At 44.3% G+C, this 27,618-nt stretch overlaps 2 protein-coding genes and 1 pseudogene across 2 annotated transcripts; 2 read left to right on the plus strand and 1 right to left on the minus strand.

The window, feature by feature from the left end:
- The first annotated feature begins 1,234 nt into the window (after positions 1-1,234).
- LOC100284675 (uncharacterized) lies at positions 1,235-3,339 on the plus strand. The gene is made up of 4 exons (NM_001157570.2): positions 1,235-1,861; positions 1,988-2,176; positions 2,278-2,443; positions 2,619-3,339. The coding sequence occupies exons 1-4, from the start codon at positions 1,625-1,627 to the stop codon at positions 3,047-3,049; spliced, it is 1,023 nt and encodes a 340-aa protein (NP_001151042.1). The 5' UTR covers positions 1,235-1,624; the 3' UTR covers positions 3,050-3,339.
- Positions 3,340-4,096: 757 nt separating this feature from the next.
- On the minus strand, positions 4,097-7,934 carry LOC103630559 (traB domain-containing protein). The gene is made up of 9 exons (XM_008651607.4): positions 7,348-7,934; positions 6,678-6,725; positions 6,472-6,531; positions 5,929-6,015; positions 5,744-5,848; positions 5,047-5,160; positions 4,800-4,900; positions 4,581-4,692; positions 4,097-4,399 (listed from the first exon to the last, which is right to left on the minus strand). Exons 1-9 carry the CDS (start codon positions 7,861-7,863, stop codon positions 4,274-4,276), a joined length of 1,269 nt encoding a protein of 422 aa, XP_008649829.1. The 5' UTR covers positions 7,864-7,934; the 3' UTR covers positions 4,097-4,273.
- Positions 7,935-17,560: 9,626 nt separating this feature from the next.
- LOC109940579 (uncharacterized) lies at positions 17,561-17,968 on the plus strand (annotated as a pseudogene).
- The last annotated feature ends 9,650 nt before the right edge of the window (positions 17,969-27,618 follow it).

Consider the following 27,618-nt stretch of genomic DNA (forward strand, 5'->3'; position numbering starts at 1 on the left):
ATTAGTTTCACACTATTTAATGTCAAGAACAATTTTTTGAGGACACAAATTTATAGGTGTACGCATGGTTATTGCACTCAGTTAACCCTATTGACGACAACGGTAAAAAAGGAGCACGGTGAAAAAGTTGTGCAAGGTCAGTGAGAAGATAAATAAATAAATCAAACTTACATGTGCACTTCACTAAGTTGCTGAATCAGTTCACCGTTGAAATGGACGACGGCATGAAAAGGATCAAGAGGTTGTCGTAAAAAAAATCATGAAAACAAGTACAATTAGAAGAGGAAGAGGTGGAGGAGGAGGATGGGTAGTTTTTTTATATACACCATATTTTATTTACTTTGTTTGAATTGTGATTTTCCCCTTAAATTACGTGGTTGATGTTTTTTTTCTCACACAAAACGTTGCGTTCGTTTTATATGAGGCTGAAAAAGAAAAACCGATATGGAAGATTGTGCACTAAAACATTAGAGTGGTAGAGCGGTATGGACCGCCGGAATTGCATCCGCCTTAGGCCCCGTTCGGTTTGTAGGGATTGAAGCTCAGGATTGATTCCTAGCCGAATTACAACTCTAATTTATATATATTTTGATGAGTTGGAATGAATCCGGGTTTGTTCCGGTAGAAGCGAACGGACCCTTAGGCCTTGTTCGTTTCCGTCGGATTGCACCCGGAATCGTTCCACTTAATTAAAGTTTATATAAATTAGAGAAGCAATTCGGTTAGGAATCGTTCCGACCCATCAATCCGGTAGAAACGAACAAGGACTTAATTTTTTTTAAAAGTTGTGTCTGCTCTAAGAGCAGAGTGCCATGGCCCATGGCGGCCTTTGACCACAAGCGGACATGGTGTGGTGTGGTGGAGAGTCTCCAGATTTAAAGTCCGTTACGTTGGTGTGTGGAAATTTCACAAGAGTTTTTGCCCTCCAAAAAACAAACGAGTCTCCCTAAAACCGGGAGGAAAATTATAGTAAATCTCACATTGTGCTGTGAATGACGAAGCTAGGTCCTCAACCTCGACGAAACATCTCGTCAAAGCCGCTATTAAAGTTTTCATGGAAAGGAAGACTTTGTGGAACCTTTGCTTTGAGCGCTACGTACGTCATCCACCCACCAACGAAAGCAACGGAGAGCCGAGAACGAACTGCTGAAGAGATCGTACCCGCCGAACGCCACGGACGAGACGCTTCACAACAGCAGCAGTACAGCACTCGCTCCGACTGCGAGTGGAGACGCGCGCGCGCGCTCGCTCGCTCAACAACCGCAACGCACCCTAACGTCTCCAGTCGCGCTCAATCGCCGGCCGACTGGGCTCTCGACCTCTCGTCTCGTCACACACCATCCGAAAGCCACCGGGCAACCAACCAGGCCGCCGTGTGATCCCGATCGCGTACTGCGCGCACGCAGTACAGCTCGCGCGCGCACCAGACAGACGCCTTCTCCCTCTCCCGCAGTACAGGGTACAGCTCGCGCTCACACAAGACACCATCTCCCTGCCTGCGATCCGATGCGTCCAACGTTTTCAGCCGGGGTACGGTCCTACCACCGCTGTGCCTAATAATTGGCGGCTAGCTAGCTAGCTAGCTGCAGCTGCTGCGATCCTGGATCGGCACAGCCGGTTCTTGATGTGGAGGGAGCGGCGGCGGGCGCTGCTCCTGCTGGTGGCCGGCGCGGCGCTGGGACTGATCGGTGCCGCGCTCGCGAGCGCGCCGCCGGAGGCCGCGCTGAAGGTCGGGTTCTACCATGCGACGTGCCCCATCGCGGAGGACGTGGTCCTCGCCGAGATGAGGCTCATCCTCATGGAGGACGCCACGGTCGCGCCGTCCCTGCTCCGGATGCACTACCACGACTGCTTCGTGCAGGTAAGCAAGCAAGCATCTGCATGCCGACGTAGCAGAGAGCTCAACTCTTCCAGCTCGCGTCGCATCCATGGAGAGGTGATATCATGATAATGTTATATTACTGGTTTGGTGTCACGCGATGCGAAGGGCTGCGACGGGTCGATCATGCTCCAGTCGAGGAAGAAGGGGAAGGCGGAGCGGGACGCGCTGCCCAACCGTAGCATGCGAGGGTTCGACGCCATCGAGCGGATCAAGGCCCGGCTCGAGACCGTCTGCCCGCTCACCGTCTCCTGCGCCGACATCATCGCCATGGCGGCGAGGGACGCCGTCTACCTGGTAATTATTGATAAACCCGGTCGTTCGTTGGTTCGTTCGTGTGCTTATTAATTTGCTCATCACCCGAATGCCTCTGCGCTGCTCTGTTCGTGACCAAACAGAGCCACGGGCCGTGGTACGACGTGGAGACCGGGCGGCGCGACGGCAACGTCACCGTGGCCGAGTACGTCGACAACGACCTGCCGCCGCCGGACTCCAACATTGTCGACGTGAAGACCTTCTTCAGCGTCAAGTCGCTTAACTCGAAGGACATCGCCGTCCTCTTCGGTAGCTGCCCGCCCACTCCTCCTCCTCCTCCTTTCTTCTCCACCACCGCACCACCCGCCTAGTCCTAGCTACCTCTTTTCCGCGTGCGACAGCAACACGTTAGCAAACCACTCCAGTTAAGTACCGCTAGCTAGCTAACGGCCGCGCTGTTGCCTTGGACGCGACGCGCATGCAGGGTGCCACAGCATCGGGACCTCCCACTGCGGCCCGATCCAGAAGCGGCTCTACAACTTCACCGGCAACATGGACGGCCAGGACCCGTCGCTGGACCCGGCCTACGCCGCCGAGCTCAGGAAGCTCTGCCCGCCTCCCAGACCCGGCGACGATGCTAGGAAGGTCAAGGTGCCTTTGGACCCCGGCAGCAACTACACCTTCGACCTGAGCTACTACCGCCACGTGCTCGCCACGGGCGGGCTGTTCCAGTCCGACGGCAGCCTCCTGCACGACCCCGTCACCAGAGGCTACGTCGAGAAGGTGGCCAAGGCGTCGTCGCCCGACGAGTACTACGCGGACTTCGCCGCGGCGATGGTCAAGATGGGCCGCACCGACGTGCTTGTCGGCGATCATGGGGAGATCAGGCCAACGTGTGGCATTTTTGTTGACTAGGTTCAGGATTGGGTTGAAGATGCGAAGATAATCTGTACGGGTTTCTGTCAACGTGTACTGTGCGTGCTGTTAGATCAGAAAGAGCACGGTCGCTGTTAACTGTGTATCCGGGAATGCTGTTCTGTTCACACACGGTCGTCACTGATCTACTGAATTGTCAGCCATGATGTAATTATTTATCTACGTATTAGTTGTATATTCTTCTGATCTACGCGTGTTGTTTTGACCAAGTAGGCACATGCAAAATAGTTTGGTCACCCACAATTTGGTCACCAGATTTTGCCAGAGCACATGCATGCGGGTCTGTTTGGCGGGGTGCACGGATTGCTTTACTGATTCTCTGTCTTGTTTGTCACAATTCTTCAGTTGCACCATTAAAGCTACTCCCCCGTCCCAAATTAAATTCGATTTAGTCATTTACAAGGAGTTTGACAAAAAAATCGTTGTATGAAAAAGTCTTAGTTCATTTAAAAATCGTCGAAAAAATCTTATTGGTGAAGCTCACGAAGCTTTGGTAAAGCCATAACAAATAAAGTCTTAGTTCATTTAAAAAAAGATATTATAATGTATGAAAAAAAACCCGAGCCAAAAACAGATCAAAACTCCATCAAACAGGCCTTAATAACTGAATATCTAGAACAAGCAGCCCTTAATAACTTTGAATATCTAGAACAGAAGCCTTTATAGGACAGTGAATATCACGTCTCAAATTGTGGAGTGTGTTTTGTATGCGTACAACATGCATTGGCAGTTATTTACTACTATGTCGCTAAATAATCAAATTCTGGAGTAATCTGAAGTCAAACATTTTTTTGGATTTGACCAAATTTTATAGAAAAACAAGAACAATGTTTATGACACAGAATCAATACAGTTTAATACATCATGAAAAATATTTTCGTAGTATGCCTTTTTGCCATATATATTAGTACTTTTTTGTATAATAGGTCAACGGTAAAAAAGTTTGACTTGGGACGACTTTTACAAGAGATTTATTCAGGGACCGAGGGAGCAGCAAATTGTCAAGGGAAAAGAAAAGGCATACCATGAGAGGAAAAAACATGTTTCATTTATCTGCTGCACCTGTCCTTTCATTTGTTTAATTTCAATTTCAGAAATTACATCTATTTATATTTAGAACAAATGAAACAGATTATAGGTAAATAAACTAAATACTTTTTTTCGAGATTTAAAGGCTCATTGAACACATTGCACTCACGTCTGTTACTTTCTACCCCATACATATATTCCGGATGCTATTATTACTCCGGTTAATGCTCCAATGGATGCCAAAATCTTCAGCTTTGAAGGACCTTGGTTAGCATCAGGTAATTCTAATAAGCAGTTTACCTGCAAGGAACACTGAAGATTAAAGTGTGCACATTATTTATAGAACATTCATTTTTTATAACTAATCGACATTAACCTGAAGGACACCATAAAACCAGTGATGCATTTCATATTCCTACATGACGTCGTATATATGACATGCAGCTTAGGGTTTGTTTTTTGTTTGGAAAAAAAAACTAACCTGAATTGGCTGTTGCCAATTTTTCTTTATTCCAGAAACATGCCCCTTTCCCACAACTGCAACCACTGAAGAATATTCCCTGGCCGACTTCAACAACGTTGAAGACATATACCTGAAGGTACAATTTTAACAGTCATACCGTTACAGTACTTAACACCAGAAATAACAAAAAAGGGCTGGTTATTTGGTTAACACAATAACTGTATTAAAGGAACTCACATATCTCGCTCATGTAGAAGTGTGTCCATCAAACTAGGAAATGCCTTGCTCATCTCTTGAATAACAAGTGTTAGCATGTCAACATCATCCATGTCCTTTAACTGTAGATAAGGGTTGCCGTTAAGATGTGAACACAATAGTAGTGACTTATTTGTATATATTAACCCAAAGGTTCAAAAGGTAGGTTAACTTTCATGATTATACAAGCTACCCCCTTAAAACGGTATGAACCAAAAGAATAGCATACCATCTTATTCAGTTCCTCTGGGCTTGGTAAAAATACAGACTGGAAAATGATGTAGTACAGAAATTTTGCCCTGTGCCATAGTGACATTTTCCCCCAGGTCCTCCTCAAAGTGATCTTCAAGACAAACAAAGGATAGAGATGAGATGATATTAACTTGAATAAAAGTAACCATTAGTCATGTTCATAACTATTGTGCAGCAAATTCTGGATACAAAGATTTCAAAAAGTGTGGACTGATTTGCAAGGAATAAACATGTCATGCCAGCAAGTAGCAATAGTTAACACTACCGCCAATAAACATAGGTGAACCACTAAAATGCTTCTTTTATTCCTAAATAAAAGCAAATTCTAAATTGCTAGTAGGTGTCTAAATATTTGGGATTGTGGGCCATATATCAACAGAATTAGCCTTATATTAGGCATGGAATGTTAAAACAGAAGACTCGAAATAAGCAAGAGGAGATAGCTACGAATTCAGAATACAAAAGCCTTGCACTGTTCATTCTGAACATGCTTATATTTCTCAGAATAAAGAAAGATGGGTATGCACTAGGTATTGACATGTGAAAAGCAGAATACATGACCATTCTGTTTTAAACATTATGCCAAATGCATGAAAACAACAATATCAGAAGTTAATGATGTATATTCTAAGTTTCATACGTACATAACCAGCCTCCATTGCTGGGTTGTTTACCTGGACAGGGCGGTCTCCTAGGATAACTTTGCCACCGTAGCTCATTGCTTCCTCAAATGCCACCCGGAACTCAGCTCCAGGTAACACCTCAAGTTGGCTAGCAACCTTAAATAACAATAACAATGCTGATCAAATGATAAAAACACAACTATTGCTAACTGCAAAGACAACCACCAAAAAAATACCTTTGCAAGAAACCAGCTGTAGATAATTCCAAAAGTGTTCATCTTATTTTTCTTCCACATGTCAATCATTTCATTCATAGTAGGAACCTGTGGGAACAGGTTAGAAGATGAACTGGATGATTTCATTATACTCTAGAAATAAAAGGTATGCATCTTCTATTTGGTTTATGCCATTAGTAAGACTCAAAATGTTCTTAAAAGTAGCACGGTATGTCCTTTAAGGCTATATACTTTTAGTTATAAGTAACCCCCGAAAAACCTTTACTAGATACAATAAAATCAATACTCGCCTGACAAGCACATATTATCCTTCTTCTGCGATGGTTCAGCAATCCAGACACCACAAGGCATAACATTATAAAACTCGACGTAAGACAGCCCCTAGGTATTATATGAAGAAAATCTTCTCACACAGGTCGAGAAAACCTCCGAACCTCTACACCACCCATAAGGCATAACATTATAGTTTATTGTTTTGCCCAACTTTATATTAGGAATTACAAATAAGAAGGGTTGGTATTCATCTTACAAATGTGCAGATACCTGAAGGTTTTGTGGTGTCAAAATTGCAACCCTGCTCATACAGAGCTCCAAGAAAACAGCCTACACATGCAAGAGAGATGCAAAGAAATTAGAGTAATGTCTTGCCTCGGCAAAGAACAAAACAGAAACAATCCAAAACAGGCAGCAAACCTACCAAAATCCACCACTCAACAAAATTATTGATGATGAGTAGATAGAGGAAGAACCTGAGGTTTGAGGTAGTTGATGATGGCCTTCACTTGATCACATGATTCCTGCAACAAAATCAAGACAAATAATCATGTCATGATTTGTATTAATTACGGCCGTTGGATACATTCACACTCAAACTCTAGATATGCATCAACGCGGAATGATAGGGTGTTTTGCATGGCTCTAGAGCAAAACTCCAAGGAGGAGGAGGAGCTAGCCAGAGCCAGCCAAACACCCCAATTTCATGCAGCTCTTTCATGCAGTTTTAAGAGGTGCAGTATAAGTTTTTGGAGAAGCACCTAGATATGGAGTTTGAAGATATTTATCCAATATGAGAAAACAATAGACTCCGCTACACCTTAAAGTTTTGGAGTAGAGATTCTACGGTGGAGCAGAGCCATGCCACGCGTTAGTATATACGAAATCCGAGCAGAAAAGGAAGATAGCTTCAGTACAAATTCCCCTGTGTTCCTCTTCTAATTATGCACAACCTTTTTGTCTCCCAACTCCAAAGTAGTAAAAGTACAGCAGCATGAGAAGCAATCAGAACAGGCAGTGTTCTCTGCATGAAACAAGCAATGCCTACACACAGAATCCAATCCGAGCGCCTACAGTTCGTCCACGAAATCATCAACCGCTTATAAAACATACCGGCATCGGCAGACAAACGGAACAGGAGCTCACCTGCGACACATGAGCGGTGCCGACGACGTAGACGCGGCAGGTCCCGCCAACACCCGACACCGCCGCTTCGGCCGATGTCTCGCATTCGAGGCACACCACCCCCTTGGCAAGCTCCTCGGGCAGCTCCTTCATCTCCGCTACACCGCCCGCCGGCATCGTTCCGGACCCGGACCCGGTCCCGGTCCCGGTCTCGGTCCCGGCCCCAGCGCCCTCGCCCCCAGCCTCCGCGTCCTCGAATTCAGAGGCATCCTCGTAACCATTGGTCTCGGCATCGGTGTCGGTGGCGGGTGCGGGGACAGGCTCGGGAGCGGCCGGATCCATCGGCAGGGCGAGAAGAGGGACGAGGCGGGACGACGACGCGAGGCGCGTCGTCGAGATTGGGGCTTGGGCGGCGAGGAAGGCCGCGCGCGGCGACCAAGGAAGGCGGCGGTAGATAGTAGAGATCGGGGCTAGGGATAGGCGGTGGCGGATTGGCGATGGCGCGTGCGCGGCGAGCAGTCGAGGTGCACGGATCATGCGGCGTCGGGCGTCGATTTGGGGCGGGATTGCGAGACCTCGCCGCTCGTTAGCTGGTGCGGGTGGGACTCTGATTGTGGGCCCGAGAGTTTAACGGCTGGGATCGGTACCGTCGACGTCAGAGGCGTGGCCTCCATCCGTCAGATCCACCGTTTTGTTTGCCCGTTGTAATACGGTAACTGTGACGTGGCCGAGGCAAAATTCCCCCATCGCTTTGATAGCTTGTTGACCTTAGTTGGCCGGATTCTGACGCAAGTCGCGTGACCTCCTTGTTACACCCATCCAACCGTCCATTTTAGGGCTTGTTCGGTTATTCCTAATACACATGGATGAGATGGGATTGGAAAAAATTGAGAAGATGTTTGACTTGTTTGGGATTCAAACCCATCCAATCCCACTCAATCCACATGGATTGAGAGCTAACCGAACAAGCCCTTACAGTTATTTGATCTAAGGGTCAGATGCCCTTTGTACACATGTATATAAAGAGAATCTCTGCAATAAACAAGACATCCCTGTCATTTGTCTCTGTTGTCTCTCCATTTGCCACTGAGCACTGCAATAGAAATCACAACACGTTATCAGCACTGTCTCAAGGGAGAAATCAGAAGAAAGGAGGGAAGAACTCTTGCTGTTCTTGCAAAGAACAACAACTTCGATCTACAAATCAACAGCAAGGTATGGAAAATATCATTTCCATGCGCATACGCCGTATACGCGAAGTACTGCACATTGTTGATGATTCGATGTTGGAGGCGTTCACCGCTGGTCAAGCCGCAGCGCTTCCACCAGTGCATGCGATCCCTGAACGCCGTGTGCAAGTGCAAAATGTGCACTACTGCGTTCTCCATGGATGGACAGCGGTGGTTCCGCTGCCGGTGGTGGAGTGTGGACTCCCCACTGCATCCCCGTCGCCACCGGCGCCGGTGTTTGACGCGGGATCGTCTGCATCGGCCCCAATGGATGTCGATTTGGCGGCACCACCACCGCCTCCGCCCACTGCATCAGCAGTTGCTCGTCGTTCGCCATCTCCACCAGTGCCTGTGGTCGTCGGTACCATCGCTGCACGTCGTGGACAACCCCCTCGCGCTGTCGATGCTCCACGTGGCCGTGTCATCTTCACTGGCCATCGCCCAAACGGGGTGGCCCCATCTCTCTCCTCCAACGGGAGGGCCTAATGGCCCTCGATCCGACCGGTGGCGGTTACCGACACAACGGTCGGATGGGGGAAGGGGGTGGGGGAGGGGCCACGACGCGTGCACGAGTGCGGTCCAGCCACTGTGCGGCCGCGGATCGGTCGCTGCGCTAGCATGGTCCGCACGACGGCTCGGACCAGGCGCATGGGGCCTGACGGCGGCCGGTGCACCGGCGGCTCGGTGCGGTCTGGAACAGGGCGCAGCCCCGCGCGAGACCAGTGACTGGGCGCCCGGCGCGGTCCTCTTGGCGGCGCTCTCCAACGGCGGGGAGCCATGGCCCGGCGCGGCTGTGCTCTGCGCACACGCCTGGCGCTTGGCGCGGGTCCGCGGACCCACCAGGCAAGGGAGGAGCGCCGGCGACGGCGCGCACCAGGCGGCTCGGCGCGGCTCCGACCGAGCGCCGGCGACGGCGCGCACGGCGGCCCCAACGGCGCGGCACCAGGAGCACGCGCGGCGGCCCCACCGACGCGGCACCAGGAGCGCGCGCGACGGCCCACAGCGCGGGCGCTTGGCGCTTGGCGCTCGGCGCAGGCTCGCGCGGCCCCGTGGCTGCTACTGGCGGCTGCTGCTGGGCACTCCCCTGGGCGTCGGCGGGATGACCCCTGGCGGCGGCTACAGGGGGCGGTTAGGGTTGGAAACCCTAGCCGCCCCAATATAATATAGGCTTTTGGGCCTCTGTTGGGCCGCCTGGGCAGGCCAGCTAGGCTGGGCCGGCGTGCAGGCCTTTCTGGCCGCTGCCTGGCTCGCCTGGCAGGCCGCCTGGGCTACTTTCAGAGGCCTAATATTGCATGTTTTACCATTTTAAATTCTGAATTTCTGTATAAGACTCTGTTTTATATGCATTTTCAGTTCAAAGTTATCTTAGGCATCTAAATTCATAATTTAGACTGCATATATTGTAAAGACATATCTGTTTTATTGTACATATAGCAGATTTTAGTTCGTGAATTATTGTTTGTTTTACATTAATAATTCACATATCTCTACTTGCTATTATTTACGCATTCATTTATGTTTGCATATAAATATAGCATTTATTAAGTTCAGACTTAATAAAACTCATGCAAAAATGAAATTACATTATTTTGGATTAAGAGCATAGGGAGATAGAGTCCTAAGCATTGGCTGCACTAAATTCTTTTATAGAATTTAGTAGCCCAGAGACCGTGCTTGTGGCAGCATTTGGAATGCCTATCTCTATGAGGTCTACATCTCTTGGATGATTACCTATACGTGCTATCCAAAATAACAGGATATGGAGTTATTGAATTTTACTTTGATAATTAGTAGAGCATGAGTAGTGGAGACCTAAGCATTGGCTGCGGTTTGTTCCTCCGTGAACTTATCAGCCCAGAGACCGTGCTTTTAGGCAGCAAGTTTCTTGCCCACTACTAGATCTACCTCATTAATTTGAGGATTATCTATACTATGCTTACTCAAACTCAAAGTATTTATTCAATTAGAAGGTTTGGAACCTTCAGGCAACTCATATCACATGTAAGAGTTAGTGAATTTTACTTTGATAATTAGTAGAGCATGAGTAGTGGAGACCTAAGCATTGGCTGCGGTTTGTTCCTCCGTGAACTTATCAACCCAGAGACCGTGCTTTTAGGCAGCAAGTTTCTTGCCCACTACTAGATCTACCTCATTAATTTGAGGATTATCTATACTATGCTTACTAAAATTCAAAGTATTTATTCAATAGGAAGGTTTGGAACCTTCAAAGAACTCGTTACATATGTAATTTTAAGAATTTTTGCATATTGAGCTTACAACATCACCATTGTGACTATTAATTTATGCGTAAATTAATGGATGTCCATGGTAATGACTGTAGGAACATGTCAACCAAAGAGTTCGAGGAACTCGCCCTTGATGGGCATAACTACCCAACTTGGGCTTCAGATATTGAAATAATTTTTGCTTCTCGTGGGATCATTGATGCCATTGCAGCACCCATCACTGGTACTGATCCAGTGAATGAGGTTAAAAAGAACACAGCACTTTTCCTTTTGAGGCTTTACATCCATAAGGACCTTAAACAAGAGTACCTTATGGAGAGATGCCCTCACAACTTGTGGAAAGCTCTCAAAGAGCGCTATGAACAGCAGAAGGAGCTCATATGGCCGTCAGCCAACCATGAGTGGAACCACCTTCGACTGCAAGATTTTAAATCTGTTGCAGAATATAACCATGCTCTTCATAGCATTTGTTCTAAATTGAAGTTTTGCGAGAAAGAGCCCTCTGAAGCAGACAAGATAGAGAAGACTCTATCTACCATGCTTCCAGAGGACAGGATATTGCATCAGCAGTATCGCTCTAGTAATTTCCAGAGATATTCTCAACTCATGCACACATTGACCCAAGCAGAAAAGCATCATGAGCTTCTTCTAAAGAATGCTCAGCAGCGCCCTCCTGGGTCTGCCCCTCTGCCTGAGGTACATTTCAATGTGCATAAGACTGAGAATAAGAAAGGATTCAAGAAAAACTTCAAGAATCCTCCTGGACCTCGCAAATTCAAGAAGAACAAATTCCACAAGAAAGGTAAAGGAAAAGGAAAAGGAAATGGCAAGCCTCTACCATCTAAGGGCAATAGAGCTTGCCTTAAATGTGGTACTGAGGGCCATTTTGCTAGGGATTGCACTTGCCCTAAGCACCTTGTTCTTTTGTATCAACAATCCCTAAAGAAGCCAAAGTCTGATAAGCCTGGTTTTGAGGCTCATTTCAATTCTACTGAAGCACCAATTGAGGTTGGAAGTTCTTCACTGGCTTCTGGTGATCTGAAGAACACTCTTGCTAAAGAGCACCTCAATGTGGTTGATAACAAGCCTCCACTTCTACAAGAAGATGAATCTGATGATATGATCATTGAGTATATGTCAAAGGATCCATTTGGAGATTTGGCATAAATCTCTCATGCTTGGAGACTTGATCATGATCACTGTGGCTTGTGTGGATGTTCTATACTGTCTTTATAATGTTGTTGTAATAAGTAGAGGTATACAATCTCATGTGTTGAGATGTAACACACTCTACAAGACCAGTGTTGGGTCCTGTGTGTAGTGCGAACTCATTGGTTGAGTCGCCATACCATTATTGTAATATTGTTTCGACATTGTGATATTTAAATATCATGTTATGTATAGTACTAAGTTGCATCATAAAATTCTTATTCAGAATTTTTATTTATGTATAGATGCATAATGATGACAACTCGACGGAAGAGGAATTATGCCTTGTGGACAGTTGTACCACAAACTCTATACTTAGGGAGATCAAATACTTTCAGACTCTTAAGAAAAGAGATGGGAAAGTTTTGACCATCGCCGGACGCGATGCTGTGATAGTTGGCTCTGGTCGAGCAACTATTATCCTCCCCATGGGTACTGAAATTGTGATCGAGGATGCATTATTGTATCCTGATTCTACACGTACCCTCCTAAGTTTTAGAGATATCCGGCAAAATGGATTTCATATTGAAACCCATGATGAAAATCAAGAAGAGTTTCTCTTCTTGACCAAGCCGAATAAATATGGCAAGCGCATATGCGAGAAAATTCCATCACTCACGTCAGGGTTGTACTATACATATATTAAGAGCAATGCACATGTTGCATATAAGGTAATTTTCCAAGATGTTGATGCATTCCAGATTTGGCATGATCGACTTGGTCATCCTGGCGTAGGGATGATGAGGAAAATTACAGGCAATTCAATTGGTCATAATTTGCCCACAACAAGTTTTCCCAAATCTCAGGATTTCGTTTGCACCGCATGTGCAACTGGGAAACTTATTTTGAGACCATCATATCTCAAAATTAAAGCTGAACCACTTAAATTCCTTGAAAGGATTCAAGGAGATATTTGTGGGCCCATTATGCCAACTTCTGGGCCGTTCAGGTATTTCATGGTACTGATTGACGCATCTACTAGATGGTCACATGTGTGTTTACTATCAACACGCAACCATGCATTTGCCAAGATAATGTCTCAAATTATCAAGTTAAGGGCAAATTTTCCTGAACATCGGATTAGTTCAATCCGAATGGACAATGCTGCTGAATTCAAATCTCAGGCATTCAATGATTATTGTATGGCACTGGGGATTCAAGTACAGCACTCGGTACCGTATGTCCACACCCAAAATGGTTTGGCTGAGTCACTAATCAAGAGGATTAAACTCATAGCAAGACCATTATTGATGAATTGCAAATTGCCTTCGTCGTGTTGGGGTCATGCAGTTCTGCACGCTGCTGACCTTATACAATTACGACCAACTGCATACCATTCAACATCCCCAATACAAATGGTACGTGGAAATCCTCCAAGTATTTCCCATTTGCGTAAATTTGGATGTTGTGTATACATTCCAATCTCACCACCTCAGAGAACAGCTATGGACCCACACAGGAAAGTGGGGATCTATGTGGGATTTCAATCTCCATCGATCATTAAGTATTTAGAACCCTTGACAGGGGATCTATTTACAGCCCGTTTTGCTGACTCTATTTTTGATGAGGAACATTTCCCGGCATTAGGGGGAGAATTTAAGTACCAAAAGGAATGCCAGGAAATAAATTGGAATACTCAATGTGTTCCAGGTTCTGATCCACGTACTTCAGAAACTGAACTGCAAGTTCAGAAAATTATACATTTGCAAAGACTTGCAAATGAACTGCCAGATGCATTCACTAATTACAAAGGTGTCACTAAATCATTCATTCCTGCTAGGAATGCACCAGAAAGAGTGGAAGTACCGAGTAAGGCCACTCAACTCCTAGAGAGAAGTATGGTGAATAAGCGCTGTTCTGTTGCTAAGAAGCAAAGAACAATAGTGAATGCAAAAGGACACCAATATGATACAATGTATCATGTGGATTGTGATGATCCACAACCCAGCTCGGATGTGCACATAACCGAGGCTGGGACATCGGAAAATCCTAGACACATCAATTTGGGAAATTCTGATGAGTCTCTAAGGAATGATGAAATTGCCATCAACTATGTTGAGACTGGTGAAACATATGATAGAAAAGCTACTAATGTCGACATATATTTCTCCGAGAAGATTGCTGAGGACCTTCAAAATGATCTAGATCCAAAAACCATGGCAGAGTGCAGTAAGCGCTCGGATTGGATCAAATGGAAGGCAGCAATCGAAGCGGAGTTAGCCTCGCTTTACAAAAGAGAAGTTTTCTCTGCTGTAATACCTACACCACGTGATATCTTCCCTGTGGGATATAAGTGGGTTTTCATTCGGAAACGAAATGAAAATGGTGAGGTAGTGAGATACAAAGCAAGGCTAGTAGCACAAGGGTTTACGCAAAGACCCGGCATTGATTTCAATGAAACCTATTCACCAGTCATGAGTGCAATAACATTCCGATATTTAATATCTTTGGCAGTGCAAAATCGTCTATCTTTGCAGTTGATGGACGTAGTGACCGCATACCTCTATGGGTCACTGGATTCTGATATATACATGAAAGTTCCTGATGGAATAGATGTACCGAATCCAAAGGCGAAGCGCAACATGTATTGCGTAAAGTTGCAGAAGTCATTATATGGCTTAAAACAATCGGGCAGAATGTGGTACAACCGATTGAGTGAATTCCTTTTGAGTAAGGGATACACAAAAAATGATGATTGCCCGTGCGTCTTCATCAAAAGATCCAAAGTGGGATTCTGTATCATATCAGTTTATGTTGATGACCTTAACATCATAGGAAATAAACTTGATATTGATGAAGCACGTCATCATTTAACGACGGAATTTGAGATGAAGGATTTGGGTAAAACCAAATTTTGCTTAGGTCTACAACTTGAGCATTTACCTTCTGGAATCCTTGTACATCAAAGTACATATATCCAAAAGGTATTGGAAAAATTCAATATGCATATGTCTTATCCTTCAAAGACTCCTATGGTGGTCAGATCTTTGGATTTAAAAAAGATCCATTCAGACCACGGGATGATGTAGAACAGACATTGGGACCGGAGTTCCCATATCTCAGTGCTATTGGTGCATTGATGTATCTTGCTAATAATACCCGACCGGATATTGCTTTTGCAGTAAATTTGTTAGCAAGGCACAGTTCTGCCCCAACGAAAAGACACTGGGTTGGCATTAAGAATATTTTCCGATACCTAAATGGCACAAAGGATCTAGGACTCTTTTACAAGAGAAGTAATGATCCTAGTTTGATTGGGTATACAGATGCTGGCTATTTATCTGATCCCCACAATGGCCGATCGCAAACAGGATTCGTATTCTTACAAGGTGGAACTGCCATCTCGTGGAAATCGTCTAAGCAGACTTTGGTGACCACGTCCACCAACCATTCTGAAATAATTGCATTATTTGAAGCATCACGTGAATGTGTATGGCTTCGTAGAATGGTGAATCATATACTCACAACTTGTGGTATTGGTTCTCTTGACTCACCAACAATTATCTATGAAGATAATTCAGCTTGTGTTGTTCAGATGGATACAGGTTATATCAAGAACAATATCAATAAGCATATTTCTCCTAAACTGTTTTATCCCCATGAACTTCAGGAAAAAGGGGATATAAACATCTTGCAAACAAAGTCTTGTGATAATCTTGCAGATCTATTCACAAAATCTCTACCATACTCTACATTTCAGAAATGTGTTGAGGGGATTGGTATGAGAAGACTTAAGGGCTTGCAAGGTTCAGGGGGAGTAATTCCCCATGATATATGACCTGTATTGAACCATCATATTACACTCTTTTCTTTGTATGAGTTTTGCCTTGCTAAGGTTTTCTCATCCAAAGTTTTTAACGAGGTAATATCAACAAAGCTATATGCTTCATCATTGATTTTCCCCACAGGGGTTTTTATACATGATGATTACAATCATATTTTCTTTTGGAGACTATGTGAGATTATTCTCATTATCCAAAGGATATTGTATACTCCTTATTTTTCCCACAGGGTTTTTGAGGAGATCAAGAATTTGATGACAAATTGCAGATGATCAAACGGTTTTTGGGTTGATCAAGGGGGAGTGTTACAAAATATTGTACATATGATCAAGACCCATCCAACCGTCCATTTTACAGTTATTTGATCTAAGGGTCAGATGCCCTTTGTACACATGTATATAAAGAGAATCTCTGCAATAAACAAGACATCCCTGTCATTTGTCTCACGCTTAGCTACCTCAAAGTTTGAATCGGGCCATTTAGGACATCTGTGGTTACTTTAATCTGACTAAAGTTTAGTTAGAAGATTAAAGTTTAGTCTCTATCATGTTTGGTGCTAAAGACTAAAAGTTCGAAATATATTAAATAAATTATAAGAAGACTAAAATATTATTTAGCATTCTCTTATTATTAGTGTAACTGAAATAATGTAAAGATAAAAATTGAAATTCATATGGTTTATTCTCTTTTAGTCACCCTTAAGAGACTAGAGACAAACAATTAATTAAGTTTCTGTTTTAGTCTTACTGTTTAGTAATTTATGAACTAAATAAGACTAAAATTGAAGGACTAATTCTTTACTCCCTTAAACCAAACTGGACATTAGAACCGCTCATAAGCCACTCAAAAATAGAGATCAAAATACAGTCCAGCATAAAATATGAGCTAGGCCGCGAGAAGGTCCGAATGGTGGGCTCGTGTCATTGCCTCGTACTTAGACGTAAACACGATACGAATAAATAGGGCGTACATCAACCGGCGATACGAACACGAATTAAAAAAAACTAATATTTAAATAATTCTTTCATACTTCAAAGTTTTTATACCTTCACAGAAATTCTAGAAAATATTGATACTTATATTCATCTTAGTAAAATTTATTTATTAAAAAATAAATAAATGTAACAATTTTGAGTCAAGTTGTTAGTCTTGGCAATCTATTTTTAAAAACTCATTTTTCTCATGTGATTTTTTTATCAGTATTAAAGTTGAGAGTCACCTAAAGAGGGTGAATATATGATGTCTGCAAAATACAACTTCAAACATGAACTTGATCTAAATTAAGAATCAGTGCAAAATAAGATCAAGCCGGAGTGAACTTGTTGACTCTTCTTGACATCAGATTTGTGATGACGTATAAGAAAGAGAATTATATAGAAGAGAAACTGTCGCAAGTAGCCAGTTGAAAATGGGCTACTCACGGGCTTCAAAACTCTTTGTGAGTGAAAGATGTAGACCAAATATTAAATGTATAACATATATCATGAGAGCAAGTTTAATAATATTCCTTTATATTAAAGCCCTGCAGCTAGACGTGTGCTGAGGGTATCCACGTCGGTACTTTTATTTTCAGACGTCCGATCGCAATCCAACAGCTGCCAAACTGTCATCTCAATATCTCCACGTCAGCACCTTTTTATATTTATATTTTATCTATTCCAGACATGGGGCTCCAGAGCCATCGAGAAAGCTCACGTGGAAAGCGCAAAACTCATCTGCCCTGCGGCCCCGCCTGTCCTCTCCATTGCAGCAGCAGAGCTCACCGCCGATGGACGCGGGGTCATCGGAGAGGGCGCAGGATATCGCGCAACAGCGGGAGGGGATGATGAGGAGATGTTGCACGTCCTCACTGAATCCGAGTACGAGCTCTCGCTCACCAACCTCGTCGAGAAGGCCGCGGGCGGGGGCGGCGGAGCCGAAGCTACGCCCCGCACCCAAGACAGAGGGAAAGGACCGGAGCGCCGCACAGCCAGCAGCAGCTAACGTCGATAGCGAGGAGTCCCGGGCGGAGGTAGTTGGTGGGGGCAGCTTCCACAGCATCAACGATGGCGTCTTGCTCACCTTCTACATGTCGCGGGCGCCCACCTGGAGCTTCATCGTGCGCCTTGCTCGAACGCCGTCGTCCGCCTCCATCTGCAGGAGCCCCAACGTCGCATCTGACTGTAGCAAGAGGTGATTAATCAATCATCTCCGAGCTCCAAAACATGTCCGAAGTTCAAACGCTACGTAGGCGTTAGCCATGTGACTTGATTGTTCTGTTTAATCTAATTTCTTAAAGGCGCGGTCATCCTGTCTCCTCTTTTTTTTGTTCTCTCAGATCTTCCATTTGTTGGCGCAAACAGATCCTCGGTATTTTTCGGCCAGAATGATCTTTTTCGTTACGGATAGGGCTTCTGATCTGTGCGAGAGGATAAGAATCCCAGTTCTTTAGTTTGATATTATAATACGTGTCTAGCTATTAGTTTCCCCAAATCACATCCATGCTTCCTTCCCCGTTTGCACTTTGCTGTGAATGTGATCAGGTGACTTATCAAACCACACTATGTCATTGATTCCAATATTTGGGCTGCCAGTAAGTTTCAATTAGATATACCAAATGTGCGTTCTCTGGAACACAGTCTCTCATCTCTGAGAGTAATAAATCTAGGCTATCGGTAAAGATGCAGATTGTCAAATCGTGTAGGCTCTTACACACTGAATTGTGCTTCTGTTTATTGTCCCAATTTTGTTAGTTCTCACGTGCTATTTCTTTTTCAGAGCAAATTAGTACACTGAATTAGTACATCCGCTCTCATCCTTACCTTTGCGTTTCCGTTTGATTTATTTATTTTATTTCTTTCTCGGTTTGTTGCTATTATTCTACTAGATTCGGATATGATTAGATGTTGGAATGATTAGCATCCCCACACAATTTAATTCATGTCCGATGCCTCAAGCCCTCAATTCCATGTTGCTTCGACTGCGTCCTCTTGATTGCACAAACCAGATCTAACCCACCAGAAAGGAACGAAAAACGCACATAAATCTTAAATTATTGTTTAGTCATATTAGAAATAAATAAGTTGAAATTCTTTAATTTTATATCTCTAATTTTGAATTTTGGTCTAGACTCCTAAAAATCCTAGAAATGCACCCTTTGGAACGCAAGATTGACAAAATGCATGAATAGAAAAAAAAATTGTAGAAATGCAGTTGCATGATACTTGCAATCTTACATGATTTAAAAGTGCAGGAAAGCTTCTAATACAATGTTTGTATGCAACACAGTAAGAACATAGGAATTAGAGGGGAGGGATATATACAAAGGGAAGTTTTTCAAGAGATTGGATCTTATGTTAGAAATCTTCTAAAATCTCACTATAATATGCCATTCCATAAGAATTTTATAGAATTTGGAGGAGCTCAATCCTTTGTTTCAATGTACCATGTAGGAAATTTTCTTATTGGATTTTAATCCTCTAAAATTCCCCCACTTTTGGTTGCTCATTTATCTAGGGGCAGAACATTAATATTAGGTCTACGATGTTAATTAACATGTTACTAACTCATATCTTATGATCAAACACTGCTATCACATTTTCGTATGATCTTATTTTCTGTCCACTACTACAAACATGCAAAAAGTTATAAAGACAGTTTTAATATCGCGCGCAGGGCGCGCGTCATTTACTAGTAGCCTATAGTGGAGTTTTACGATGCTGTCATGTCACATATAGTCACTAAAAAACTACTCACAAGTTGTATATTTAATACTTAGTCTATCTCTCTCAGGGCATGTATATTGGAGAGACACCAAAACGGTTCTCTAGGCATAAGATACAACTAATAGACTATATTATACAATAAAGTGTCTATAAATATAGTCTATTAATAAATATATAAGTAAATATGCATGTACAACATCGATTGATAGAACAGACAACAATTTCGTACAGTGGGTGGTGAGGCTTCTGTTACTACTTGGATTACGAGCCAAATATGTTTCTTCACAGAGAGACGGCTACACGATTTTTACAAATAACCACTTTAAATACCTCAAGAGCTTCTACATTAATCACCATTGTACATACCTTCATACATATAGTCTTGGAGTTCATGTGCAGCCTACTCTCATATGGTTATTGTTGGGGACTTGTTCTCAAATGCTATGAATTAAGAACAAGGCAACACAAAAAAGGTTAATGGTTAATGCCCTTCGTCCTTCGAAGCATTATCTCCCTTAGGATATAATGATCTTCAGGCGAAGGTCATGAAGGACGTACCTTCATCATCACAGTATGTATTAATGAAAGAAGTATATGAGACATGAGAGATAACATAAATAATCATATGGCGTCATTAATATTTTTTAATTATATCATCATAAATGAACGTGAACAATATTGAATACATTTATACCTTCGACTTGACAGAAGGCAAAAGTCTAAGCGTGACACACGAGTGAATACAAGTCAGCGTGAACAGTACGGGAGTACTGTTCATCTATTTATAGGCACAGGGCGCAGCCTGTGTAAAATTATATTTATGTCCTTCATATTTACTACTGAATTATAGACAACTCAACGAGGACTGGATGACCTTTTCCCCTTTAAGTCGTTTCCTTTTTCCGCTGTTGAGCCGAAGCTACTCCGTCCGTAGCTTCGGAGCAGCAGCATCCTTCGTCTTGACTATGCTTCTTACGTCGTGTACGACTTTGATCTATATCCAAAGGTGAAAGGGAAATGTGCCCTTGGGCCATTTCTAAGTATTTTGGTGATTGAGTGCCAACGCAAGTGCTTTTGTGTTGATCTATGCAATGTGGTGGACAAAATGCAAATCAAGTCAAAAGGTATGTTTCTAGACTTAGTACATTGTTTTATGGACTAATGTATTGTGTCTAAGTGCTGGAAACAGGAAAGATTGAATTGGAAATGAGATGGCTCTGTTCAGCCAAAGTCAGCTCGGTCTGGGTGCACCGGACTGTCCGGTGGTGCACCGGACAGTGTCCGGTGTGCCAGGCTGACTCTGGTGAACTTGCTACTCTCGGGACTTCGACGACGGTGTATGGCTATAAATCACCGGAGTGTCCGGTGGTGCACCGGACTGTCCGATGAGCCGTTCACAGGCGAACTCGTCGCTCTCGGGAGTTGATTAACGGCGTACGACTAAAAATCACCGGACTGTCCGGTGGTGCACCGGACTGTCCGGTGAGCCAACGGCCAGCCGGGGCAACGGTCGGCCGAGGATTCCGCGCGTGACGCGTGGCCGAGCTAACGGTCACATTGGTGCACCGGACTGTCCGGTGTGCACCGGACAGTGTCCGGTGCGCCAACGGCTCTCAAACTCCAACGGTCGGCTTCGCCAAATAAGGAAGGATATCCGCACCGGACAGTGTCCGGTGGTGCACCGGACTGTCCGGTGCGCCAGGCGACAGAAGGCAAGATCAGCCTTCCTGGAATGCTCTCAACGGCTCCTAGCTGCCTTGGGGCTATAAAAGGGACCCCTAGGCGCATGGAGGAGTACACCAAGAATACTCAAAGCATTCCTAAGCACCAAGACTTCGATTCCACGCATTTGTTTCTTCGTGATAGCATCTAGAGCTCTTGTTGAGTTGTGAACTCGTCGGGTTGTGTTGCGAGCTCTTGTTGCGACTTGTGTGCGTGTTGACATTCTGATTTTTGTGTCTTGTGTGCGTTGCTCATCCCTCCCTTACTCTGTGCTTCTTTGTGAACTTCAAGTGTAAGGGCGAGAGACTCCAAGTTGTGGAGATTCCTCGCAAACGGGATAAAGAAAAGCAAAGCAAAACACCGTGGTATTCAAGTGGGTCTTTGGACCGCTTGAGAGGGGTTGATTGCAACCCTCGTCCGTTGGGACGCCACAACGTGGAGTAGGCAAGCGTTGGTCTTGGCCGAACCACGGGATAACCACCATGTCATCTCTGTGATTGATCTCTTGTGGTTATTGTGTTTTTTTGAGACTCCTCTCTAGCCACTTGGCGATTATTGTGCTAACGCTTAACCAAGTTTTTGTGGCTTAAGTTTCAAGTTTTACAGGATCACCTATTCACCCCCCCCTCTAGGTGCTCTCAATTGGTATCAGAGCCGTTCTCTTCACGAAGGGACTAATCGCCCGAAGAGATGGATCCTAAGGGGAAGGGAATTGTGATCAACGATAAGGAGAAGGAGTCCTTCGTCAACGAGCCAAAGGATGAAAAGCCTACCGACTCGGGCTCGGGCTACAAACGCAAAGATGGGAAGAAGAAGAAGACGAGACACATCAAGGAGATCGTCTACTACGACGACAGCGACGAGTCCACTTCTTCCCACAAGGACGACGACTACGACTACGAGAAACGAAAGACGGTTAATTCGAACTTCTCTTTCGATTACTCTCGTATTCCGCAGAGTTCAAATGCACATTTGCTTTCCATCCCTCTTAGCAAACCTCCACACTTTGATGGGGAGGACTACGGATTTTGGAGTCACAAAATGCGTAGTCACTTGTTCTCTCTCCATCCAAGCATATGGGAGATTGTTGAGAATGGAATGAAATTTGATAGCTCGGATAGTCCTATATTTATTAATGAACAGATTCATAAAAATGCACAAGCTACTACTGTGTTGTTAGCCTCTTTGTGCAGGGACGAGTACCATAAGGTGAGCGGCTTGGACAATGCTAAGCAGATCTGGGACACCCTCAAGATCTCTCATGAGGGGAACGATGTCACCTTACTCACCAAGATGGAGTTGGTGGAGGGCGAGCTTGGAAGATTCGCGATGATAAGGGGCGAAGAGCCAACCCAAACATACAACCGGCTCAAGACCCTTATCAACAAAATAAGGAGCTACGGAAGCACGCGATGGACGGACCACGACGTCGTCCGCCTAATGCTAAGGTCCTTCACTGTACTTGATCCACATTTGGTGAACAATATTCGTGAAAATCCTAGGTACACCAAGATGTCGCTCGAAGAAGTCCTTGGAAAGTTCGTAAGCGGGCGAATGATGATCAAGGAGGCGAGGTACGTGGACGACGCGTTGAACGGTCCAATCCATGAGCCTCAACCCATTGCTCTCAAGGCAACGAGGAGCAAGGAGGCGCTACTGTAACACCCGGTTTTAAAGAACAAAACCGGGTGCATCTCATACATGCGCCAAGAAGACAACACATATAATAACAGAGTGTACAGAGATAAATGTCAATAACATCAGAGTACTTATTACATAGCGGAAGACTTATTACAAAATAAAAGATAAAAGTAAAACGAACTAAGGATCATCGGCGCCAATGTCGACTGAGAAACGCCACCTAGATCAGATCGAACTCCTCAGTGTTAGGCGGCACCTCTTCGACCACCTGTTCTTCTCCTGTGGGAGGGGGGTGTGAGACAGCAAGAGTGAGCTCACATACGTTCATAGCTCAACAAGTCGTGGGGAATAATGTGGCATGAACTCACCAAAGGTGGGAGTTCATGTAGTGTAAGGCTAATCAATGAAGTAAAGGCTGAGGCTGAGCATTGCTTTTATAAGTTGGTCAAAATTTTATTAGCAATTACTAACTGTAAGTAAATACCAAACCTTAATAATAATAAAGAACAGTAATAGTAAAATAATCTCAAATGCTATGCAAATGTCAAATTGAATTTAAGTTCCATAATTAACCATGTGAGGGTCCGAGCCGCTCATGACCGTGAGCACGGCTAGTATACTAGTTTTACACTCTGCAGAGGTTGCGCATCTTTACCCACAAGCCGTGTTACCCATCTACCAAGGGGTCATGAATCCCCTACACCTCTACCAAGGAAGCGAGGCAGGGTAACACTACGAGGTCTTTACAAAGTTCCACTAGCTTCAGACTACCCGCTACAGTTTATAGGAAGCTCCAGTGCAGGGTTCTTGCCTGACCGCCATCGCAGCAAAATCAAACAAGGACCTCCCTACACTGACCACTCCCCTACTGCCCTTGCCCCTTTCGGGTAAGGTAGCCCTCCACTAGCTTTCCTAGTTAATCAGCCAAGGGCGTCCCATTAAACCCTTGTGGTAGCACTGTTTTCCCGGGTGGTCGCTCCATGTTCCCATTAATTTAATGATCTTAACATGAACAGTAATAATAACATGATAATAACAGAATATTCATGAATAGTGTATCTCCATACCCAATCCACATAAAGCAATAGCAAGTACTACCCAAAAATATTTCAGGGGCGAACAAGGTATAGAGGTAATCAAAACTGAGGTAACATAAAGGCTCCCATCAAAATTAACCTATGCAGATCATTAAAATTAATAAGAACATGGCTGGGAAAAGTAAGTGATCAAGGGCACAACTTGCCTTCAATGAGCTCCTGCTCAGCTATCTCTACTTGTTGAACCTCAGATTCCACAGTGGCTTGCTCGTCTACTCGCATCAACACAATACATACATAGTATAGCATAAATAAACATCACATCAAACATGTAAACAAAATATACAGTAAAAATCTACACATTAAAATAAGATCATAGGAACTGGAATCACTAAATTTGGAGTTATAGAGTTCAAGTTATGAATTTCCTAATGTTTAATGTGATTAAAATAGGATTAGATGATAAATTAATTTTTTTTTCTAACTGAGTTCATGTCAAAACAGTGATACTAAATGATAAAGAATATTATTACAAAATTTTTAGAAATTGGAATGGTTCAATTTGGACCAAAAATGGAATTTCTATGAATTTTACAAGTTTCTAGATTTGTTTTTGTATTAAAAATGAATTTCTAATATTATTTCTCTGTTTTTAAACGTCTCTGGACTGGGCCTCAATTTCTGAAGAACTCAGGGGCTAAACCAGAGTTTTCCCCAAGACACAGATTACTGTGACATGGACTGCAGGTTTATTTGGTTAAAACAGGGGGTCTCTTTTGTAAAACCACCGGCCGAAAGGGTATTATCGGTTCTCGGTCGTCCGATTGACCACCAACGGCGATGATTAGATTGGCCCGGCCCGAATCGGTATCGCACAGAGGCCGCAGGATTCGAATTCTACGGCACAGATTTAGTTTTAGCGCGATTTGCCTGCATCCCTCCGATCAGGATCCTATGGATCACAATTTATGCGGCTGCAACACTACTCTGCGACTAATCCCCAGCGTCTATTCTAGATCGAGTGGCCCAGGTTTCCTCCATGCCGTGGCACTCACTGGACCGTCGATCTGCCCATCGACCGTCCAACGCTCGTCTTCCTACCCCCGACCTCCCTCCATCAAAACAGAGGACGGCGGCGAAGCCATCACCGGCGAGGCTAATCCTCGGCATAGGCGCACCACACTTCGATTGAACAACCCTACTTGCTGCGGTAATGAACGCGAAAACGGGTGCGGGTTCCATACCAAGAATCACTGGCGCAGGCGAGCAGTCCACGGCGAAGCGCGGTCCGCGGCGGCGGTGATAACAACGGTGAAAAATCTCCGCCGATCCGCAGCTTCACACGCCCGATTACGCCCTTGCGCACAATCAACACTTGCTTTAGGACCCCAGGGATCGCTTCGCGGGCGTTGGGAGACAACGATGGTGACGAACGACTACGGCGGGTCTCACGGCTCGAAGTGGGTCCTGGTGGTGGCGCCCGATTTGGAGGTGGATAGGGTGGATACGGCGACTTGTCCCAACGGCGCTACTTATGGTCAGGTGGTGAGGAGCTTGTCTGGTCGACGGGCCACAACAGGAGGCGCGAGACGCGGGAGGTCGTTGAGCCAATGGGGAAGATCTACAGGAGTCGCGCGGTTGGTTTGGGGAGGACCTGACAGAGCGGGCCCGCGCGCCGGTGAGGTGAGGGCTGAAGAGCGGGGGTCCGTCCGTCAGTGGCACAACGCGGGTGAGCGGCTGGAGGGCTGCGCGTGGAGGATTCACAGTTGGGCCGAAATGAGGTTAGCCGGCCCAGGTAAGGTTTTTATTCTTTTTCTTTTTATTTTTCTGTTTTCTTTCTTCTTCTCTTCTAGGTTTAAATTTAAATTTGAATTTACTCTCAAACCTTGTGCAAATTTGTTATCAAATCATATTATGGAATGTAAAATACAATTTTTTAGGAATATATTTATATTATTTATATTTTCATATCATTTCACTTCTTACTTTCAAAAACCCTAAATTTTAATTTAGGGATTCAATTCAACCTTTAGAATTATTTTATTATTATTATTATCAACATTATCATTTTATTAAATGCACAGACAATAAAACTCTAACATGATACATTTTATTTTATTTTGGTATCATTTATTTTGTAATTTAATCACTCTTAATTACTTGGATGCTCTTTTTATGATGCAATGTGGCACATAAAATAAGGAGATCTACTATATCCTTTGTATACAAATTTGAGTATTACAAATCCTACCCCCCTTAAAAATAATCTCGTCCTCGAGATTTAGGAAGATCTAGGGAAAAGGTGGGGAAAATCTATACGAAGCTCTTCTTCTCTTTCCCAAGTTGCTTCATCTTCACCGTGGTGGCTCTATTGCACTTTACACATCTTTATAACTTTATTCCTCGTAACTCGAGTCAAAGTATCCAAAATCTTGATGGGGTACTCAGCATAAGTCAAATCTTCCTGAACACTAAGGTCTTCCATTGGTAACTGTTCTTCTGGCACCCTGAGACATTTCTTCAGCTGAGATACATGAAAGACATCGTGAACATCCGCGAGATGATCCGGTAACTCCAATTGATATGCAACCTCTCCCACTCGCTTTAAGATTAAGAAGGGTCCAATAAAGCGAGGGGACAACTTTCCTTTGACTTTAAATCTTCTCATACCCCGGAGTGGTGACACCTTCAAATAGACATGATCTCCCTCTTTAAACTCAAGCAGTCTTCTCCGGGTGTCAGCATAGCTTTTCTGCCTGGATTGTGCAGTTCTCAAATTCTCCCTTATTTGCTGAACTTGTTCCTCTGCTTCTTGTATAATCTCAGGCCCAAACAACTGCCTTTCACCAGTTTGATCCCAATACAGTGGAGTCCTGCACTTTCTGCCATATAAGACCTCAAACGGTGACATCTTCAAACTAGCCTGATAGCTATTATTATAAGAGAACTCCGCATACGGTAGACTTTTATCCCAACTACCACCATGCTTAAGGGCACAAGCTCTTAACATATCTTCTAACACTTGGTTAGTCCTCTCAGTCTGCCCATCAGTCTGTGGATGGTAAGCCGAACTAAAATTCAATCTCGTATCCAATGATTCGTGCAACTTCTTCCAATATCGAGAGGTAAACTGTGATCCTCGATCAGATACGATCTTCTTTGGCACACCATGTAGGCAAACAATACGTGCCATGTACAACTCTGCCAACTTAGCTCCGGAATATGTGGTCTTCACTGGAATAAAGTGGGCTACTTTAGTTAGCCTGTCCACAATTACCCATATAGAATCATATCCAGTGGACGTGCGGGGTAATCCAACAATGAAGTCCATGCCAATCTCTTCCCATTTCCACTCAGGTATCTTCAGTGGATGCAGTAGTCCGGCTGGCCTCTGGTGTTCAGCCTTAACTCTTTGGCATACATCGCACATAGCCACATGTGTAGCCACATCTCTCTTCAATCCATACCACCAATATTTCTGCTTCAAATCTTGATACATCTTAGTACTCCCAGGGTGGATAGAATAAACTGAGTCATGTGCTTCCTTCAATATAGTTTCCCGAAGACTATCGATATCGGGAACACAGATCCGATTCTTGAACCATATCGTGCCTTGCTCATCCTCTGTGAACTCCGAGCCTCTACCCTCTGTTATCAGATCCTTGATCTCCTGAATCTTAGCATCACCAATCTGACCTTTACAAATTTCTTGTTCCAAGGTA

Source organism: Zea mays, chromosome 6, assembly GCF_902167145.1.
Source record: "Zea mays cultivar B73 chromosome 6, Zm-B73-REFERENCE-NAM-5.0, whole genome shotgun sequence".
Classification (NCBI taxonomy): Eukaryota; Viridiplantae; Streptophyta; class Magnoliopsida; order Poales; family Poaceae; genus Zea; species Zea mays.

Bases quoted from the DNA above. Each gene is read 5' to 3' on its own strand.
- LOC103630559 (XM_008651607.4), bottom strand. From the start codon at position 7,863: ATGATCCGTGCACCTCGACTGCTCGCCGCGCACGCGCCATCGCCAATC. The intron at 6,532-6,677 runs GTTCTTCCTCTA...TTGCATGTGTAG, and splicing joins TCAACTACCTCAAACCTCAG to GCTGTTTTCTTGGAGCTCTG. The intron at 4,400-4,580 runs GTTAGTTTTTTT...TGTTCCTTGCAG, and splicing joins ATTGGCAACAGCCAATTCAG to GTAAACTGCTTATTAGAATT.
- LOC100284675 (NM_001157570.2), top strand. From the start codon at position 1,625: ATGTGGAGGGAGCGGCGGCGGGCGCTGCTCCTGCTGGTGGCCGGCGCG. The intron at 1,862-1,987 runs GTAAGCAAGCAA...CGCGATGCGAAG, and splicing joins ACCACGACTGCTTCGTGCAG to GGCTGCGACGGGTCGATCAT. The intron at 2,444-2,618 runs GTAGCTGCCCGC...ACGCGCATGCAG, and splicing joins GGACATCGCCGTCCTCTTCG to GGTGCCACAGCATCGGGACC.